The sequence below is a fragment of the Borostomias antarcticus genome, assembly GCF_949987555.1.
Source record: "Borostomias antarcticus genome assembly, chromosome: 34".
Classification (NCBI taxonomy): domain Eukaryota; kingdom Metazoa; phylum Chordata; class Actinopteri; order Stomiiformes; family Stomiidae; genus Borostomias; species Borostomias antarcticus.
In genome coordinates, this window is record NC_140267.1 from 3,513,485 (window position 1) to 3,524,494 (window position 11,010).

The window sequence follows — 11,010 nt, forward strand, 5'->3', positions numbered from 1 at the left end:
CTTTCTTGGTAAAACATGAACACAAAAATGTAACACATCATGTCTGCACTCCTGTTTGACAGGTTGCAAATAGCAGGTGCCCTCTAGCATTGCTTTTTAAATTGAATACATTCCAACAGTTTAACTTTATTTCTTTCTTACTGGACTTGGCAAAATTGAAACATCGGAACAAAGACTTGAGGGGAATTTGTCTGTCTTTCTCATAAAGTACCTCCAAAAATATTTGGTCGTATTTAAATTTAAATGATCTATCATTTTGAAGAGTGTTGTATTTCAGAATATTGAAATCTGTCTCTGTTACCACAACCAAGGTCAACATTTGACTCTAAAAAGCAAACAGACCCCCAGCTATTATGGCAATTGCAATGATCCAGGGAAACTATTACTACTTATATTGGCATTTCTCACCACCGTCTACGACTCTTTTATACACATCTTAGTCATATGTGAAACACTGGAATGTACCATTTCTGTGGTCTTTATTATTAGACTTGAAGCGGAAAAACTGACACTTTTAAAATTATATATATGTGTGTGTGTGTGTGTGTGTGTGTGTGTGTGTAGGGTGTGTCAGGGTTCTCACCCACACCAAGCCCTGGCAGCCCATCACCCCCACTCTCATCCCCCTTCACTGGCTCCCTGTGAAATTGCATCTCCTACAAACTCCTCCTCCTCACCTACAAATCCCTCCACTCCCTGGACCCCCAGTACCTATCGGACCTCCTCCACCAACACACTCCATCCCGAAGCCTGCGGTCCTCAAAACATGGGTCTACCCCCCCACCCCCCTACCAGCCGACGCACCTTCGGGGACAGAGCCTTCAGTGTGGCTGCCCCCCACCCTCTGGAACTCCCTCCCCTCCGAGATACGTAACGCCCCCAACCCTGGACCCATTCAAATCAGCCCTCAAAACCCACCTGTTTGCCCAGGCCTTGGGCCCATAGTTAGCCAGTCACTTCTCAGTTAGCCTACCCTGTGTTGTTAGTCCTGTCTGTTGTTTTGTCTGATTTGTCTTCTCTGTTCTTGTAAAGCGTCCTTGGGTGTCTAGAAAGGCGCTATATACAGTAAATCTCATTTATTATTATTATTATTACTGACAGTGTGGACTACGCCAGATCTTAAAGCTTTTTACACGTATACGGACAATCCAGCCTTACACAGGCTCTCCACGATAGAGAAACGGAATGTGAGATCATGTGATCAGATGGCGAAGCCAGGCTTGTGCATTTGTGCTACTTAAGTGCAAAAAAAGTGTTTTTTATACAAAAAGGTGGCGAGCGGGAACGTCAATCCGCCTCAGGGAAAAAGGCTTTCATCATTCAAACAGTCCTCACTTCAGCGAACGGGACAAAATACACATTATCTGTGTAGATAGTGAAGAGCAGACTGAGTGAAGACAGCAGCCATGTTTCCATCCACTTGTCAATGGAATTGTGTGAGGATCGCAAAAAATATGAGTGCGAATAAAGCCGGCGAAGGTGCGTTTCCATCTAGAGCTTTAAATCGGATAAAGCATTTATCACAAAAGACTTTTATCGAACGAGAGAAAATCCGATGAGATCGACAGTACAAAACCTTTGTCGATTTTCATGACTTTTAATCGAATTTTACCGTTTCCATAAGGCATTTTTAATTCGATATAACTTAATTCGCATAAAACGTGTGGATGGAAACATGGCTAGTGAATGGAGAAATGTGTGGAGCAAGAGCGGGCGTACGGGACAGATCCCGCCCCACTCACGGCCTGGCCCAGCGCTATCTCCCTCCAGGCCCCTCCTCATCCGCTAGACCCCCTAGCCAACGCTGCCAGGTGGCTGCAGGGGGCTTTTGTCCAACATTGTAAGGGTAATGATTACAGTGGTGAGTCCAGCAGTGAAGCACCAGCCTGCAAACACTCCCCAACACAAAAAACATACTGGCACCGAGTCTCTCCACCCAACAAGTCCAGCTGAATCAGTCACTCAACCCAACAAGTCCAGCTGAATCAGTCACTCCACCCAACAAGTCCAGCTGAATCAGTCTCTCCACCCAACAAGTCCAGCTGAATCAGTCACTCAACCCAACAAGTCCATCTGAATCACTCTCTCCACCCAACAAGTCCATCTGAATCACTCTCTCCACCCAACAAGTCCATCTGAATCACTCTCTCCACCCAACAAGTCCAGGCTGAATCACAAGAAACGGGTGCTGAAATTCAGACTCGGACAAATAGGGGAAGACTTTGACAAACGGCAGAAGGTTGAAACGTTGTCCGCTTATTAAAATCGCCTTACATCAAGAGCCAGTGTGTGTGGTTTCTTTCTTTTATTCAAAAATGGGAAATGCACAATCGATCCACAATCGATGGCACATGACAAATAATGAGCACATTGTTTTTAAAAAATAATATAAAAAAAGAAGAAGAAAAAGTTAAAGTCGCACTGAAACGGACGTTTGAGATCATCTAACTTCCGTAGTTTGACGTATTTCCGACGCAAACAAGCTATGAGGGCGGGACATGTGTTTAGAGGAATTTGATTGGAACATTTACAAGTGGACGGGTTTTAAGTACTTTAGACAGATTCGATAGGATAGCGTTGATTGACGGGTGGATGTCGTGAGATTATTGGCCTAAAATCGAAGGTACCTGTTGTCGTCACTGCACGTGACCTACCGTTTTCCAGGAAGTAAGAACTTATATACTTTGATATAAGATTACAACAAAAGTTGAATTTTGAATTTTTTTGGGCATACATCGTTGAATAGGTGAACACTATGACCAATTATGTGAACCAAAATGGGACAGAATGCTTTTTTCATTTCAGTGCGACTTTAAGACAACAGAAAAGTATGCAGTGAGCAGACAGACATACCTTAGAGGCCAGAGCCTCAGACATACCTTAGAGGCCAGCGCCTCAGACATACCTTAGAGGCCAGCGCCTCAGACATACCTTAGAGGCCAGAGCCTCAGACATACCTTAGAGGCCAGAGCCTCAGACATACCTTAGAGGCCAGAGCCTCAGACATACCTTAGAGGCCAGAGCCTCAGACATACATTAGAGGCCAGAGCCTCAGACATACCTTAGAGGCCAGCGCCTCAGACATACCTTAGAGGCCAGCGCCTCAGACATACCTTAGAGGCCAGCGCCTCAGACATACCTTAGAGGCCAGAGCCTCAGACATACCTTAGAGGCCAGAGCCTCCACACTCTGTCTGCACGTCTTCTCAATCTCCAGGTCCTCTTGAATGCTGTTTACTTCTTCAATAACCATATGGGACACTGCAGTTGCAGGACAGAAACATCACACAATATGGATAATATACTACATTATACCTGATATTTCTGTTAAATATAACTGCATACAGTATGCGGTACATAGAAGTAAACATACAGTATTGACTACCTGAATAAATAAAATAAAGCTTTGATTGATTGATTGATTGATTGATTGAATGAGTGGCGAAAATGTCGTCTAGTCTATGGTTGGGATCTCATTGGAGCTCTGAATATACTTATATGTAACAACACTTACAAATCGATTATCAACACTTACAAATCGATTTGTTTGGTGTACTATATTTCATGTTAAAGTTTCCCAACGAAACGTGAATCAAAACAATCAGTTATTTGTTTATTTTCGAAATGCCTCGATTATATGATTCCTTGTAGTCTAATAAACATGTTGAATCACTTGAATGTCTTTCCTACCTTGTAATTTCTTCGCAAAATTATATTTCGCTAATGTTTTGAAAACAACAAAGATGTGTGAAACGTCACTATTATGTGCTCCACGTATTGACGCAATGACGTAGTACACGATTTTCGGGGACCACCTTCTCAAATTTGCTCTAGAGCGCATAATAGTGGTCAAAAACTACATTGGGTACCTTTAAGGCTCCTCAACCCTAGACTGAGACGAGCTACAGCTGGGTCGTAACACTAGTAGACTAGGCCTACATCGTGAGGCGTAACGGTTATTGAAGAACTGTGATGTCACTCGATAATAGTACAGTATAAAGAAAATAGGTCAAATGGTCCGTGTCCATATTTAATTGTAACTCGATGTTCTTTTCAATGACTTTCCAAAGACTGAGGTATTCCTACAAATTATCCGCGTATTTTCAGAGACACATGTTCCAAACATTGGCATCATTTGCACCCGACTAATAACTAGTTAAAGAAGAACAGTCTTACTGCCACTTAACTAATTAAACATTGTGGTCGAGGGGGAAAATAGGAATTAATGCCATTGCTTCAATCCTTTTCCTTCCCCAATGACACCTAATTAAAACTTGATGAACGCCTGCGCCTCACAATATCCAAGTTCCTCCAGTGCCCCCATCTCCACGTCAGTCATTCAGTAGCACTTAGCTGCCATGTTTCATCCCCTCATCTCTCTCTCTCCCTCCCTCTCTCTTTCACACCCTCCCTAATGCCCAGCCACACTCTGAACCAGCAAAGCACGCTTTGAACTAAATGACACGTTAATTATAATTACTGGTAGGCTATGGTAAATAAACAGCGCTGGAAGTGGGAAGTGTTGGAGCGCGCTCCGACGGGGGGTTATACACGTCAGAACTGGCAGTTGTATGTTTTGCCCGCCATCATCACTCCATCTTGTTTTTAGAAAAAAAAATATTTTCCAATCCTATTTTCCCTCAGGAGAGACAGTGATTACCCCTGTGTCGACATGCCGCATAATGGTATCAGCGCCTCCGACCGCGCAGTGAATTAAATTGTATCTGCAGCCGCGGCGAAGGCTTGATGAGGGGGGCATGCCTTTGTGGTGTTATCATTATAACACAATGGTCATGTTGTCATCAACCTTGCCATCGCCAATTGAAAAGACGTGATTGTGTGTTGCGGGGCTTTTCCCCTCTCCCTCATCCTCCCCGCCGTTTCGTTGTGAATAGGAGCAATTTTCTAAGAGCTATGAAATCACGTAATAGCGCCTAATACGCAGCTGCTTGGCATCCCGAGGCGGGCGCCGTTAAAGTGGAAGTCAAACACAATATGTGTTTTTGGCTGGAGGGCCACTGGAAATATGAGCAAAGGCCAAATTTATTCATATACAATTCCTCACAACTACCCGTGATTACAAAGAAAAAGTATTTGAACCATCTTTGACATTTTTTTTTTGCAGCATACCCCTTATTTTAATTCAGCAGATCAAATCACAGACTGAGTCTTTGCTATGGGATCCATTTTACTTATGAAAGCCACTGCTTGGAAAAAAAGACCGGAGAAATATCACATCTTTACACCTCAGTGACCTCAGAGTCGGTGGTTCGAATCATTGCCCTCGCTTGGCTACACAGGAAGAGATTCATGCAATTAGATTATACTGTGTAGTATCAATTATGATGTCACCACATCACTCCAATACTAAGATTAACTTCTCACATATAAGGCCTTACCCACTGAGCAAAGACACGTCTAAAAGACGTCTTTTAGATGTATTTTTTGTCTTTTTCGGACGTCCAAAGACATCCAATTAGGAGCCAGAATGAATGTTTCTTTTTAACGTTCAGATATTGAACCCGTTTTGCACGTCCACAGACGTCTTAGAGGGGTCCAAGCCAGACGTGTGAATATTGAGGGGTCCAGCAGACGTACAAACGGGGTTCAGGACCGACGGACATTATTAAGACATGATCTGAACGTCTCCCTGACGTTGCGTGTTTGCTGGGTACATGGCTTAGCCCCACCCTACCTATCCTGCACCCTGTTCCCCTGACTCTGGTCTACCTGTAGTCCCAAACACTAAACTGCCCCCCGGGGCGGCAGGGCCTCCCTGTGCTGCCCCAGCCTTGCCTGATTTATATTTTTTTATTTAACCAGGAAAGAAACCCATTGGGACACTGTCTCTTTCACAAGGGTGACCTGACCAAAAAAGGCAGCAGTCATGAAAAATACATAACATAACATACAGTTGAAGCTTTCAAATCTGGCCTAGACTTGTTAAACATGCCATATCTATATATGTCCATATATGCCATTATGTCTGTCCTTATATACGGTTTTATCTGTGTAAAGTATTTAAATGTTTTGTTATGCAATTTGAGCTTTGTGAAAAGGGGTTCATATAAAAATAATGACTGCACTCATTGAACGTTATTATTATGAGAGCTGTGGGTGTTATTATTGTGATTAAAGGAGCAGTGATTATCTACAGGAGAGACATTGATAACATCAGTGCATCTTTTCCTCAATGTCATCACCGAGCATTCAGGGTTTTGTCAACCTGGCGAAAGGTTACGTCGGCATAAATAAATCGGCCTACTGTATGTTGTCATTAAGTGAACTGTGAGCTTTGTATAAGATACTGTAATATAGCAGAATATTAATGGCATTTACATGGCATAGCATACTGTAGCATAACATGGCATAGCATACAGTAGCATAACATGGCATAGCATACTATAGCATAACATGGCATACTGTAGCATAACATGGCATAGCTTACGTAAGTAGTTGCTCACAATCACAATATCTCCTTCTGTCCACTTTTGTTAACTAATGATGAAGTCATGCTAAGAAAAACATATCTACAGTACATTAAACATTAGATCAGGGTTGTCATATGAGGTTGTGCAAACTTTTAAACTGAGGTTGAACAAAATGAGAGGCTCACCTCTTTGGATGTCTTTCAGCTTGTTGACAGCCTCATCTCGCTCGGCCTGCATGCGTTTGCACTGGTGGACCCAAGCACACGAGACAAGCAGCACAATATCAATACAGTTCACATTGTGGTCTGTAACTTTACTCAGCTAACGCCAGGGCCTCACTCAATCAATCAATCAATCAATCAATCAAAGCTTTATTTGTATAGCGCATTTCATACCCAGAGGCAACACAATGCGCTTTACAGAGAACAAGGGAGGTGGGCATACGACCCACTCTCTACATATTCCAGAGGGAAGCAAAAAAACAGTAATCACCCAGGGGCCAGATAAGTGAGCTGTAAAAATTCTTCCCTGACCCCTCTCAACAAGGCGATCGAGCAAGCTCCTGGAGTATGTTTGTCTACCGGCTAAGAACATTTATAAAGCAAACTCAACTGTAGCTCGGTATGAAAACCATGGGTTTCAAAGTGAATGACAATTTATAAGGATGATACGGATGACTGCCGAGAAGGCGCTCCCAGAATCTCGTTTTATACCCTCCATCATCCAGCAGTGGGATGAAGAAAGAGTGACATCATAATCATGATGCTGTTTTCCACATCTCTTTTATTCTAAGTAAGAAAGAAAATCTGAAAAAGCGCTTGGTCGTTATTGTCTGTGAGTCTAGAAAAAATGTCTAGGACATGTTGTGGTTGTTTGTTCTTGTTCTGCCGTGCGACGTGAACCCCGAACTGAAGAGTTGGGGGTAAATGGCAGTGATTGGATTTGCCCACTGGGTGTCCCACGCCACATATGCCTTAATCAGGAAGGCATACAGCACCAGGCCTGCCACAACACCACCACGCCAACCACCCCCTCCCACAAAGCTCCAGATACAGTCTCCAGCTCTCTCTCAAATTCAAATGGTTTTATTGGCATGATGTAACACTGTACATATTGCCAAAGCAGGCGTACATGTAATGTAATGTAATAATGCAGGCGTTTGGACATTGAAAAGCAACATTAATTAGATTTCTCTCTCTCTCTCTCTCTCTCTCTCTCTCTCATCTAAGAAACACAAGCTCAGTCATTGCCAGACCATTTTGTGAAGTGACCTTTCTTTTCTTCAATAATTCATCAATATCAAACATTGATTACTACGTTATAGCATTCTGCTGTCTCCCCTTCACTCTCCCCAAGTCACAGACCGACTCTTGCTTGGATGCTCATAAAAACTGTTAGAAATAGACTTCCACCAGGCACATGAACACTCACCTCTGTTAGAAACAGATTCCCACTAGACACATGGACACTCACCTCTGTTAGAAACAGATTCCCACTAGACACATGGACACTCACCTCTGTTAGAAACAGATTTCCACTAGGCACACGGACACTCACCTCCATTGAAGCCCTCTCACACTGCCTCTGAAGGGCCTCGTACTCCCGCACAGCTGAGAAAAACAAATACTGTTCAGATCTTAACACACTCCGGTGGAAACATCACAGTATTTGGAATCTTTGCCGGCTTCCTTACTTCTAAATACAGAACCACATGCGGAAAGAAATATTCAGCATCTGATTAATTCCAAATAAATGACTTGCTCATGTCCTGAGGCTAACATGACTATTAATCACACCCCATCTTAAAAAGTACTGTCAAAGCCACAGATGGAAACAAAACCCATTGTGATTCATCACATATTTGGCTGTTCAAATCCAAGTTGATGGTATGCCACAGTATATACCTGGGTATTGTAACAGTGGTAATACTGCTCTGTCAAAGACAGTTGATTGAGTATTTGATTTGAGGTCAAGGTCAACTTTATTTATAAAGCACGTTTAAAATCAACCGAAGTTGCACCAAAGTGCTGTACAATATATAAGTGAGTGGTTGCTTAGCAGATGCCCTACTACTACAGATCCTACTTCTACTATGGTGTAATATCCTGGCTGGTTTGACTTGTAATGTATTTACCTGTCCACTAGATGGAGACACTAGGGTTCATCTGTACACTATATATGGGTGCTTCCTGTTTCATAGGGCTCTCTCTGAGCAGCCATGTTGGTGGTGCCACAGTCAATTGTTTGGTGTGCTCTACTCCTGTGGAAGTAAACAGTCAACTCGCCTTATTGGTCTCTGCGTGTTCCTTGGATAACTCGGCTATCGCATTGGCGACGGGGATCAACTGAAGGTGGAGGAGGAAAGGAGCCAGTATGGGCACAGTAGGAACTGTGGGCCCATTTGACAGCCAGTCCCAAACTTGGGAGGAGTACTGTGAGGTTTTGGATTTTTTTTTCGTGGCTAATGATATCACTGATGCTGGTAAGACAAAGGCTATTTTGCTCAGTTGTTGTGGCCCAGCTACATACAGTTTGTTGAGGAGTTTGGTGAGCCCTGCTACACCTGGGGAAAAGACCTACCCTCAATTAGTCGAGACATTGCGGGCCCATTTCAACCCCAAACCTAGTGAGATCGTGCAAAGGTTCAAGTTCAATACAAGAACTCGACGTCCGGAGGAATCGATTGCTGAATATGTGGCTGAACTTAGGAAGCTTGCACGTGACTGTAATTATGGAGAGTCTCTGTTACAGATGTTGAGGGACCGTTTGGTGTGTGGGGTGAAGGATGACAGTATTCAGAGGAGGCTTCTGTCACATGGGGATCTAACCTTTGAGAAGGCCTGGGAAATTTCACAGTCTATGGAAACGGCTAATAAAGATGTTAAGGATATACAGGCCCTGTGGAGAGATGAGGCTGGAGCGGCGGGGCGGAGCAAACCTGGGGAGGCGGTTTACCAGGTGTCTGAGCGGAGATCCACAGTCTCGCCATCTCCGGACCAGCTGTGCTTCAGGTGCAGGGGGCACCACAACCCGGCTGACTGCAGGTTCGCTACAGAGACATGTCATGGTTGTGGTAAGAGAGGCCATATCATGCGGGCGTGTCGGTCCAAGGGAAAACCCGCCCAGGGTCAGTCAGGTCCACGGGGGTCCCACGTGCCGAAGACAGCTAGGGGGAAGTCCCGCAGGGCTCATTTGTTACAGGAGGGGGAGAGTAGTGACTCTGAGTCAGAGCAGGATATGTATGCAATGCACACTCTATGCCTGGTAGGACAGCGTAATCACAAAGTGCCCCCTATTCAACAATCTGTGATGATCAACAGCATCAAGGTCCATTTTGAAGTTGACACAGGCTGTAGTGTTACGGTTCTTAGTCAAAAGCAGTATGTTACGCTGAGGGACCTAGCCGTTATGCCCAATTTGGAGAGATGCCCGATTAAGCTGAAGACATACACCGGGGAGAAGCTTAGGGTTAAAGGCATGGCCCGAGTCACTGTGACCCACAAGACTGTCTCTAAAGTGTTGCCTGTGATCGTAGTGGCTGGCTCAGGCCCAAATCTACTAGGACGGAGTTGGCTCCAGGAATTGGCCATGGAGGTGCACACCGTCCACCGGGTGGAGACTATGAACTACGGCAGGCTGGAGCAGGTCCTTATGAAGCATGAAGCGGTGTTCAAAGATGAGCTGGGGACTCTGAAGGGCGTCAAAGCAGCTATACATGTGGATCCTGAAGCCAAACCGAAGTTCTTCAAACCCAGGTCGGTCCCATATGCGGTTAAACCTTTAGTGGAGGCTGAGCTGGATAGGCTCCTGGAAGCTAAGATCATTGAGCCAGTGACTCATTCAGAATGGGCTGCCCCCATAGTACCCATACTCAAGCCCTGTGGGGGGGTCCGCATCTGTGGGGACTACAAGGTAACTGTCAATCAGGCTTCCAGTGTAGAGCAATATCCCATTCCAAGAGTAGAGGATCTGTTTGCTAAGCTATCTGGAGGAGACAAGTTCTCTAAGCTTGACATGAGCCATGCTTATTTACAAGTGGTTTTGGATGAGGTCTCAAAGCCATATGTTACTATAAACACACAACGAGGGTTGTATACCTATAACCGACTGCCTTTCGGTGTTTCATCCAGTCCTGCTATTTTCCAGAGGATTATGGAGGGGATCCTCCGAGGGATCCCTCACTGTTGTGTGTTTTTGGATGATATTCTTTTGAGTGGTCCAACAGAGGCGGAGCATCTGAAAACCCTGGAGGAGGTCCTGCAGCGTCTGGAGGACCATGGCCTACGCCTTAAGCGGCAGAAGTGCACCTTCCTGAAGGATGAAGTGATGTATCTGGGGCACATGATTGACAGGAATGGGCTCCGTCCAGTTTCTGAGAAGGTGGCTGCTGTTAAGGATGCACCCGCACCTAAGACTGTGTCAGAGCTAAAAGGCTATCTAGGACTGCTGAATTATTATCATCGATTCCTACCTAACCTATCTTCCCTTCTGGATCCTCTCCATTCACTACTCAGGAAAGATGTTCGCTGGGATTGGGGGGCCGCACAGCAAGGGGCTTTTGATCACTCTAAATCTCTTCT

At 44.6% G+C, this 11,010-nt stretch overlaps 1 protein-coding gene across 1 annotated transcript in view; it reads right to left on the bottom strand.

Moving 5' to 3' along the window:
- The window catches only part of shtn1 (shootin 1), a 21,514-nt gene extending 12,373 nt beyond the window's left edge, over window positions 1–9,141 (bottom strand). Inside the window, exons 1-3 of the mRNA XM_084460815.1 lie at window positions 7,988–9,141; window positions 6,616–6,676; window positions 3,166–3,260 (exon numbers count right to left, since the gene is read on the bottom strand). Coding sequence (XP_084316941.1) covers window positions 3,166–3,260; window positions 6,616–6,676; window positions 7,988–7,993 — 162 coding nt within the window. The 5' untranslated portion in view covers window positions 7,994–9,141. The remainder of the gene's footprint in view (window positions 1–3,165; window positions 3,261–6,615; window positions 6,677–7,987) is intronic.
- Window positions 9,142–11,010: the final 1,869 nt, after the last annotated feature.